Genomic DNA, 10891 nt, shown 5'->3' on the forward strand with positions numbered 1-10891 from the left:
TAGAGGAAACATACAAATGACCCCCCCCCTCAAAAAAAGCAAAACACAAAAAACCACACACATAGCTGTGTTGCTGTTTTCTAAGCCTTCCCACCATTAGGTCTGTCCCTTACATGTCAGCCAGAGAAGTGCAGGGCTGGGGGCCACATCATATGTGTTATCTTCCAGGTGACATTATCAGCTTCCAGCGCAATATACATAGTCATTGCTTCCGAGGCTCACTGCTACACATTTCTTTCCTTTTCCTCCAGTCTTCATCCAGAGATTTTCTTCTCTCAGTGTACACATGAGTACCACGGTGTCCTGTTACAGAATGTTCTCCCAGTCTAACTCAGAGGAAGCTCTTAGATCTGTGCCACCTACCCTGCCTCCTAGTTTCTCAAGATACTCCTTGAGTCAAGGTCTGATTTGACAGTCTATAAACAATTATTGTAGTTTTGGCAAACTCCTAACAATCATTTGTTGGATTTCATAAGTGGTTCTTCATTGCTTTTCCTCAGGGGTCAGAGACTGGCCCTTTAGTTAACAGCAAAAAAATCTGTAGTGTTGGGACATGGTAACAATGAAGTGACAGTCACAAATGATTTTCACATTGGCCAATGAGTTTCACATTGAAGGAAAAAAAAAATGATTCTTTAGGCAACACTGCAATCCAATCCTGGTCGGGTACCTAATACATACATTAATCATTCATTCATCCATTCAGGAAACAAACATATTCAGTATTGTTCTATGTGCTGGGCATACAGTGGGGAAGAAGGTAGACCAAACCTTTGGGGGTTACATTTCAATGTGCTGCTGTTAGTGTTGGTTACAAGCAGGTGTGTGCAATTATTAGTCGTAGGAGTTGAGCTGACCTGGACTATAAATACTAAGCACCTCTGCTGTCTGCCACCCACATCCCAAGAAGCAAAAGGAAGGGACTGCAAAATCTCAATGCTTCACTTTCTTTTACTAAGTTGTGAATGCAAATGTCTGATGTTTTTTCACTCAATGTCTCTATGTTGGAAAAAAGTTCAGTGCAGAATCTAATATATGTCATGTCTATAACGGAACATTTACGCCAAGGGAAAGTGATGTAATGTGCTAGGAATCAACCTAATCTGTAACTTTTTTTTTTTTTCTGTTTGTGATCTGGGCAATATGATTTCATTCTTCAAAATGTATTAATGGGGGGCCGGCCCGGTGGCGCACTGCTACAGTGCGCCGCTTGGGAGCGCAGTGGCACTCCCGCCGAGGGTTCAGATCCCACATACAGACCGGCCGCTCACTGGCTGAGAGAGGTGTGGGTGCAACACCGAGGGTTGCGATCCCGTTGCCGGTCCCGGTCCCGTACGGGCGGCCGCTCACTGGCTGATCGAGGTGTGGGTGCAACACCGAGGGTTGCGATCCCGTTGCCGGTCCCGGTCCAGTACGGGCGCGACACTGAGGGTTGCGATCCGTTGCCAGTCACGAAAAAAGACAAAAAAAAAAGGAAAAAAAAAATGTATTAACGGGACCAGCCTGTGGCTTACTTGGGAGTGTGATGCTGATAACACCAGGGCCAGGGGTTCGGATCCCTATATAGGGATGGCCAGTTGGCTCACTTGGGAGAGCGTGGTGTTGACAACACCAAGTCAAGGGTTGGGATCCCCTTACTGGTCATCTTTTAAAAAGGAAAAAAAAAATGCATCAATGGCCAGAGTTCTATGGCACGCAGTTGTGAACACCTTTCTTTGTCCTTAGTGAACTTCTCACACAAGGGAAAAGACACACACACACGTATAACCTACAACTGAAAACTTTATAGCAATGTGCTCTAGACATACAAATGTCTAGGAGACAGTATTTGAACCAGATCTTCAAAAAAGTCCTATTTTACAAAGTGAGAAATAATGAGTGAAGATACTGCAAAAAGGGGACCCATTATGAGAGAGGCACAGATAGAGTATGTGTGGGGTACAGGGAAATAGGTATTTGAACGTGATTTTGCAGTTAGAATATATCCTCTAAAACCACAGAAAGCCCTTAGGCGGGAGAATGCTGTGATCATATCTGTTCTTTCATGACAGTGGAAAGGAGGGAAGAGGGAAGAAATTGGAACCACAAACACCGTGGGAGCTGAGAGATGCCAAGGGTTTGAACTGGGGTACTGGTGGCAGGAACGTGGTGAAGAGAGGAGCGGGAACAGCCCACAGAGGTTATACCTCCTCCTCGTGAACACTCGCTTGGAAGGGGCGGAAGCTCACGTTCACTCACTAGAGTACTGCAGTTTTTCTGCATCATCTGGAGTTTTATTTATGTGTATTAAGCACTTACTATGTGCCAGGCATCGTGTGATGTGTTTTATGAGCATTAGCTCACTCCTTACTCACATCTACCATGTCTTGTCCTGCATTACAGTGTGTGGGTGGGGAGCTGATTCATCTTGTACTTTCTCATAAGAGCAGTCTTTCCAGCCTACATTAAGAAGGCCACACATGATTGCAATAGGAAAACATTAAAAGACTACAGCATGAATACATTATTTGATAAATAAAATTGTGTTTGAAATTCTCAAAAAGTTTTGACAGTTTTTTGCAACATACAGAATGGGCTATGCACATAAGAGAGAGGAAGGATGGTCAGTTTCAAGCCTAAGTAACTACAAGAAGGACACCATTTATATAGGGAATTCAAAAGACCTAATTTGATGTGGTAGCATGATATGTTTGTAATTTTGCATAATGAGTTTGAAGTACTAGAAAGTTAACAGGGGTCTTAAAGAAGAGCTAAATGTCAAGCAACCTCTTAGGGCTTTGAGAATTTAAAGAGGTTGGAAATATGATGATTCTAGGCACAAGGAAAGAAAAGCATTTTATCCTTAGCATGTTACTAAAGGAGTTGAGCACAGCAAAGTCAGGCATCAAGACTTCAATCTGGAGTCCAGGAAAACGGCTGGAGATGGAGACGAAAGGGAAAGTCTGTAGTAAAAGTCAGATTTGCACAACAGAATCAAGATCCGAGATGTAAACCAGTCTTAAGATGGGGACCTCCTTATCACCTAGAAAAAGCAAAAAATGATTACAGGGAGACCCCAAGTACAAACTGCACTGAACTAACAGCAGATCTCTGTTGCCTTCCTCCTGCTGAGGAAGCACAGTCCATTTCTTAAGGGAAATCAGTAAGATTTTGCCTCCTTGAGGCGAAACATGGCTGGTTAGGAATTTTACCTGCTTTTTCAGTTACATCTCAAGATTTATCACACCGATTTCTGGTCAATGATTGAGATGTAGGTTCCTGAACACAAAGAATGAGAGACCTGGAAACTATCATAAGCCATGAAGTCCCCAAAGGCCATCACAGGTAAAATACAGGCTTCTCAGAAAGATGAACAGGAGCATCGCAGCAAGATGTCAGCTGTAAAGCACAGTAGAGACCGAAGCTACAATTATTCCCAACTAAGGAGTCCTCTTCTCATACAGCAATAGTACTAGCTAAGGTACACTGAGCGCTAACTTTGTGCTAGCTCTTTTCATGAGTTAACCCTTTTAACTCTGAGAGTAGTCCTATCAGGTAGACTCCTCCACCCTCCTTAGTACAGGTCATTCAAGTGAGGGAACTAGGCACAGAAAGTTTAAGTGACTTCTCAGATCCCACAGCAAGTAGAGGTAGAGCTGGCACTCTTACATCTTGTTCCGGGTCTATGCTTTTACTGTTACTATGGCGACTGCTAAAGAGCCATAAGCTACCAGGCAAGCAATTGCTAATGTTTAGCAGGAAAGCTAAGACAGCAAGTGAGGAAGAGCCTGACAGAAGGAATCTTAAACATATGTAATCTTTATAGGGCTTAAGAATGAGTGCCCATTTTAAGAAGTGAACGTTCTGCTTTCTATCCAATTTTAACCTACTAGTTTCACAGTATTTCAAACTAGGCAATCCTACACAGGTGCTTCAGCAATCTTTGCTGAACAATATACATTCCGAACAATTGGTTATACAAGAGTACTTCAAAAAGTTTGTGGAAAAATAGAATTAAAAGATAATATGAATCTTTCCATGAAATTTTTGAAGTACCCTTGTATAAGATCCAGTCATTGGGTAGTCAGTATGAAGAGACATATACTCAATTACCAAAGTAAAACAAACAAACAAACTTTCCATTATCCTATTTTCTTAATCAAATTTGTTAACATGAAAAGGGTTGTACATGTGACTTATTTAAAATCATTTATTATTACTAGAAGTGCCTCTTACGTGGACCAGTCTTTATGATTTCCATGCTTAAAAACCATTTTTTAATTCAAGTATCTTACAGCCACCCTAGGAAGAGAGTTTTATTATCATCTCCCATTTTATGATAACAAAAACAGACGGAGAAGGAATGCAACTTAACCAGTCCCCCAGAGCGTCACAGTCCTTAGAAGAGGAATATTATAGAAATGTGATATCAATACACTCAAGATCTTTCCAAATCAAACTCTAAATTCTAAAAAATGTATAACAGCATTCTAAAGAAGATCCTAAATAAGAAAAACACAATCTCTAAATTCATATCAGACCCATGATTAATAAACTCACAATAATTTTTAAAAACTGCTTAATTTACTTTTTCATAACTAGTAATATACAGAAATTTTATACACAATTTGTTAAAAATAACTTTTGAAAATTGTATTTTTGGCTGAACAATAATGAAACTATAGAAAAGATAAATTAGTTATCAAATAATTACCCAATGTTAATCCTGAAAAATAATTGTAATAAGCCAATCTTGTGAATTCAAAACAGGCACATATAATATCAATATTTATGATATTAAAAATCATAAATATTAGAAACACACTTAAAATATCCATACGGTTACTATACATAGAGAATTCACGGACTAAAATAAACTATGAAACCTGGCTTGGAATTTAGTTGGCTACTACGTTTAATTTTTGTCTTACTGTTTTAAAATGTAAATACTTTGGCCCATTTCTACATTTTTTAAAAACCGTAATCTTAAAATATTGAAAAAATAACTTTACAAACACATACATAAGACTAGCCATTTCGTCTAAGTTACAAAATAGTTATTCTAGAGAGCTTTCAAGATCCCTGTATTTCAAAGCTTATTTCAAAAACCATCACTATTTTGCATTTATAAACTGCACCTTTGCATTAAAGATATAAGCTGTAAATGTGCTATCTAAATATCTGCATCCCAATTCTAATTGTACCATTCTTTTTGTTAGCACAAAATATTGTTTCTAATAAAAGCACAACTAAGTTCTAGAGTTTCAATGGCAAAATTAAAGGTTCTTTGTTGAGGAGATAAGAAAGCAATCACCAAGATATACGAAACAACAAAATTAACATTACATTGATTTTAAGAAAACCCAAGAATGCATACATATACATAAAACAAACAAACAAAAAAGGAACAATTTACTTTATAAGAGAAGAAAAGAGAGACAGCTTTTAAAAATATTTGGATTCTCCAACCCAAGTAGAAATTTTAAAGACAGAGAGGAGAGAAGACAGAGAAAGACCAATTGGCATTTCACAGACAAAAAAACCTGCAGTAGTCAAAATACATTTTGAAAACATTTTTGAAACAAATTTTGCTGACAAAGTAGGTAACAGAGGACATGTAGATTTAGTGCAGGATTTTACATAGAATAAAACCTAAAACTAAACTCCACCAACATGGAATTGTAATAACAGTCCATACCTGGTTATAAATTTCCCTTTGCATTATGAAGAAAGGTCACGTTACAGGAATAAAACAATAGCAAGAAGGCAGTCCATATTCTTTAGAATGTTTAGGAAAACCACAGTTTACACGCACCACACAAACAATTAACTAATTGGTTAACTTGAGATAATGTTAAAGCAAGGTTTCTACAAACTTCTATTAGGTTAGACTTCAAGTAGTTTGTAATATAGACTTGAATTAATTACATTTTATTGCACTATAAATTGGCTGTTGTCATTAAACCCAAATGTAAACAATAATGCAGATTTCCTTAATTTTCCTATCTGTAGATCTCCTTCAGTAGAAGACAAGTAATTAAAAACTGCAAAAAAATTTAAAAATTTGTGTACTTATTTACAGAGTCTCTCTGTGCATTTGGCCAAAGAGATTCCATCAAAATAAAGGGAAAAGAGCCCCAAACATAACATCTTCTATTTTTGAAAAATCCTGGTAACTAAAAAAAAAAGTTGATATAGACACTGGCTTTTGTAGATGTGTTAGAACACACTCATCTCTTTATGCATGCTTCTGCTAGTGTCCTAAATTTGGGTTCCAAATGGTCTAAAAATTCAAGCCCATCGTCTTCTTGTCGTTCACTGCAACAACCTACAGAACCAGCCACTGATCCTTTTCCTTCGTAGTTATACGAAAGGACATAGTCTTGGGCGTGATTATGATCGTCATCCTGATTACACAGATGCACCTTCTGCCAAGGGGAAAAACACAACACATATTATTATTATTATTTTAAACACCAAAACTTACTAACATAAAAATAATTGCTTTGATTTACCTTTCATTGTTTAATTTTTAATCAGAGTGTGTCCTCTAATGGATTCCTACATATAAAAAATGCACATGATTGGTCTGTATCATAAATCAAACTATTAATTCAGTATACAGCAAGTTTCTAAAAGTCACACGTGTGGCAGCAAATATACAAGGGTTTATTTTAAGTAATCATTACTTTCCCCTTTCAAATGATGGCTAAATGTGAAATCATTTACTAAACTGATCCCAAATTGATGTGGGCTCAGATCTTCCCAGATGGTGACAGTGCATGTTTTTATGTCCTTGTACCACACTTGTTTTCTAAGTCACAAGTTGTCAAATGGGAAGGAAGTATTTGCACAAAGTTATGAGAGAGTAGCAAATATCATCACAAATCATTTCAGTAAAGGTATTAAAAGCAAAACAAACTATGAGGAAAATTAAATCACTGTTTAAATCTGAGCAAAATCAAATCAAAATTAAGGAAAAACAATAATTTTCCAATGAGTAGATTCGTAATTAATTGAAAATGAAAGTCCAAATAAATACTAAATTGCAATCCTTTATAATGTTTAAAGGAAATCAAAATAGATTTGTAGGACACCTAGGGAAACTCACTTCACCGAGACGAGGCTGGGTGAAATTGTGCCACTCCGAGTAAGTGTATCTGCAGTTGTCCATCTCCACACGTCCTCCCCTGCAGGAATCCAGCGTGTGTTGATGCCCGGCCCCCTGGCAGGATTCCAAGGTCTGGTGTCCTCCTTTCACCATTTCAATGGTCTCCTGCCCTCCACTTCTGACTCCTGATCCTAACGTGCCACACATGCCCTGTGCAGAAGTGCCCACAGTATGGGTTGTGAAGCCATTCGTGGAATACTGAAATAAAAACAATTAGCATTGAGGAAATATACAAGGGAACAAAAAAATACATATGAGCAACAGCATGCAGATAATGCCGTAATTTTTTTGGTGCTAGAAGGTAAGCTCTCTGAGGGCAGGAACTAAATCTGTCTTGTCAATCCTGATTACCCAACTCTTGCAACTCCAGTATTTAATGTAGTGTCTAACACAAGAAACAAACTGCAGATGTTAAGTGGTTGATACATGAAGACAAATCAGAAAGCTTTTTGTATATCCCGTCTTTAAAAGCTTCTTAGAATATTGTACAACTTCAGCTGTTAAATCCTTTCAGCATCTCACACCTCAAAAGCAACACTTTTGTATCATATATTTACTCTTAGTTTAAATTCATTCTCCTTTACCTGACTAGAGCAGAAACAGAAATAATGATCAGTATTTTTATTTAGTGTCTAATTCAGTACCCCTTCAAATAAAACAAAAATAGACATAAAGGTGCCATAAAATCTGAACTGCAATAATAAATCCTTGCAATCGAATGAAATACAAATAAATCAGGTAGAGAAAATAAGAACACCAATGCTTTGGCCACCAATTATCTATGTTGTGTTTTTGGAAACTCTAATATAATTTAAGTTTTATTTTTCGATCCCTTCCTAGATAACATCATGCTTCTGTTTTCTAAATCTTTCCTGTCCTAATCATCAATTATACTTTTTATAGGGAATTTACGTGTCCTGCTTCCACATAGTGGGCTAGAAAACACAGTTGGAGCAATGTGACCACTTACTAGCACAACTATTTCATATATTTGGCCTCAGGCTCTTTTCTAACTTATATTAGAGCCAGAAATAATTCATTAAAGTTCTTCCTACAATGATCAAAGCTTGTAATGATTTTATTGCAGTTTTCAGAAAAAAATTGAAACAATTACAGAGGTGATCTGTGAATAATTAAATGTACATTTTTACAACACAAATAGCAGTTTAAATATACACAAAAGCCCAGGACTGAAGTTGAAACCATGAAACACTTGAAGTAGAAAATAATAATGACATGCTAAAGGATTTTCACTATTAAGCAACACTACGTGGCCAAATTGAAATACCACATATCAGAATGGGACTCAAAGTCATTTTCATCTGTTGGATGGGACTGATGACATTTTATAGTAAGTTACCCGATATCAAAAGAACTTTGCTCAGAAAAGACAATTTTAGAAGGAGTATATATTATAGTCTAATTCATCCTCTGGATTTATTTTAAAAAGACAGATTACTCACCACTTTGTCATCTCCAGGAGCTTCAGTGTTTGAAACAATGAGGTTCTGCTGGGCTAAATCATCAGGAAATACTTTTGGTTGTTTGCCTGCCCTAGACACCCCACAGACTAATGTAAACAGGATACCTGCAGGAAGAAAGAAATTACCTGTTTATCAACAAAATAATGTCAAGTTATGAATTTGCAATGATTAATACACAGATAAATCATAAATTAAAAGGTGCATATTAAAAAAGACAGTTTCTAGAGCACATAAATGTGATTGCTGTGTCAAAGCAGTAAACACTAGAAAAGTTTGCCCTGAACAGATATGCCACAAACACATGCTACTTGCTGTATTGCTACACTGAATTTTATGTCTATGCTGAGAAGACACTAGAACTATACATAAATGCACTTAAAATAAATAAATAATATATTTGCATGTTAAGTAGAAATACAGCTATATGCAAATGAACAGCTATCTATAATAGGGTGGATTCAAAGATTGTGTCTTGAAAGTTACATTAAAGGCTATTATTTGAATTCAAGAAAGGACTTACAAAAGAGCAAGGCTATGCCCAACAGTATTGCAAGGATGGCCCACGTTCCAAGTTTTACTTCTCCGCTGCCAGTCCTTGGACCTACGCGAGTTGTACAATCACTTTCCGTAATGCAGTCACACAGCACAACATTCAGTGAAGAGACCTGAGACTGGCCAAGTCTATCTGTGACTCTGACAGGAACTACATATGTTCCAAATGGAGGATCATTCTGATAGGAGAGACGTGCTGCTGTATCTGAAAGAAAATAAAACCATGCATTATAGAATGTCATTGATTTCTCCTGAGCACAAATAACTAGTTATCAGATAGTTATCATAATTCCCTACAAATGTATGTTCCTGATGAAATGATACCACTGCTAGAGGACTGTAAAATGCAAATGAACTGAGTAGGTCTAATTTACAGCCATTGCAAACACACTGCATATAAAAGTTTGCCTATGCAGCCTCTAATATATTTTATTAGTCCATAAATAAATCCTTCCTATCATATCTAACAGACTCGTTAAGAGGTTAGTTTTTTTAGTCATATCTTTAAAATATTTAATTAAAACAATCAGTGTATATTTCCTTTTATATAAGATTCACCAGAAAGTAATAGTCTGAAATTCTGGATGTTCCTTTCACTTTTTTTTAATATATTATGCCAAATAAACATAAATACTTGTGACTTATTGTCAGAGACCGATTCTGACAACTCAGAACACACCCGACCTTGAACTTATTAGCAGGTCATGAGTCACGCTGCTGGAACTGCATCTCCTGGTCCTAAAGGACGCTGGGACCAACTGCACATTTTTTAGTTTTGATGTACTTTATTAGATCAAGGGTAGAAAATATCCAGGCCAAAAGCCAATACAATCTTGGGTTCAGAGCCACTATTTGAAATGCAGATGCCTCATGACAGAAAACAATCCCTCTCACTTAACTTCCCTTTAATTTCACTGCCCACTTAACTGTCATTTTTTGTATAGTGTTTAAAGCTCTAAATATAAATTTGAATGTTTGGGTGAAGAAACCACTTGTTCATTTTAAGAAAAACTACGGTTAACCTGTTCAGTCTACTGTGTAAGAAATAATAATGAGACTAAGGAAACCAAAACTTATGATTCATAATGTGCCATGGACTATTGCATTCATTTTCTTATATACTCCTCCAAATAATCCTATTTTACATGAGTGAATTGACGCTCAAAGAAAGTAAGTAGTATGGTCAGATTTACATAGTTAATAAATGGTCAAACCAGCATTTGACACTAAGCCCATCTGACTTCAAAGCCTCTTTAGGGTACATTCTTCTTAACTTGGGAGTTTCCCAGGCTTTTGGATGATTTCACGGATCAGTAAATCTTAAAAATAACAAAGTTTTTGATCAACATACTGCTGCCAAAGGTTTATTCTGCTAAGTAGGAATACTAAAAAATAAAAATTACCACCTCCTATTAACACTATGAGGGTACACCAAAAAGTAATGATATTATGACATCAAATAAGTAGAAAGGGGAAAAACTAAGAATAAGGTTAATTCTTGCCAAGAAAAAATAATTGATAACCACACACACATGCCAGGATACTGTGAAAAAACTGAAAATCTTGTCAGTTCACAGAGCAGGATTCATAAGACATAGTATCTTAACTTATTTCCACACGTCCTTATTTTACTTTCCCCACGCCATTCTTCCTCTGTATTCTCTCACAACCTTTCTTTTCTAACTTGTCATAATAGGAAATTGAG

General features: G+C 36.7%; 1 protein-coding gene across 2 annotated transcripts in view; it reads right to left on the reverse strand.

Annotated features, from left to right (window-relative positions):
• Positions 1–6185: 6185 nt before the first annotated feature.
• Positions 6186–10891, reverse strand: part of DSC2 (desmocollin 2) — a 34643-nt gene continuing 29937 nt past the window's right edge. Inside the window, exons 13-17 of one of the 2 annotated variants that reach the window (XM_008581389.1) lie at positions 9155–9391; positions 8614–8738; positions 7091–7348; positions 6495–6540; positions 6330–6407 (exon numbers count right to left, since the gene is read on the reverse strand). In XM_008581389.1, the coding sequence (XP_008579611.1) occupies positions 6505–6540; positions 7091–7348; positions 8614–8738; positions 9155–9391 (656 nt within the window). In that variant the 3' untranslated portion in view covers positions 6330–6407; positions 6495–6504. Of the gene's footprint in view, positions 6408–6494; positions 6541–7090; positions 7349–8613; positions 8739–9154; positions 9392–10891 lie in introns of both variants that reach the window. The other variant, XM_008581388.1, reaches the window with a different exon arrangement.

This window comes from Galeopterus variegatus, unplaced genomic scaffold, assembly GCF_000696425.1.
Source record: "Galeopterus variegatus unplaced genomic scaffold, G_variegatus-3.0.2 Scaffold2343, whole genome shotgun sequence".
NCBI classification, from domain to species: domain Eukaryota; kingdom Metazoa; phylum Chordata; class Mammalia; order Dermoptera; family Cynocephalidae; genus Galeopterus; species Galeopterus variegatus.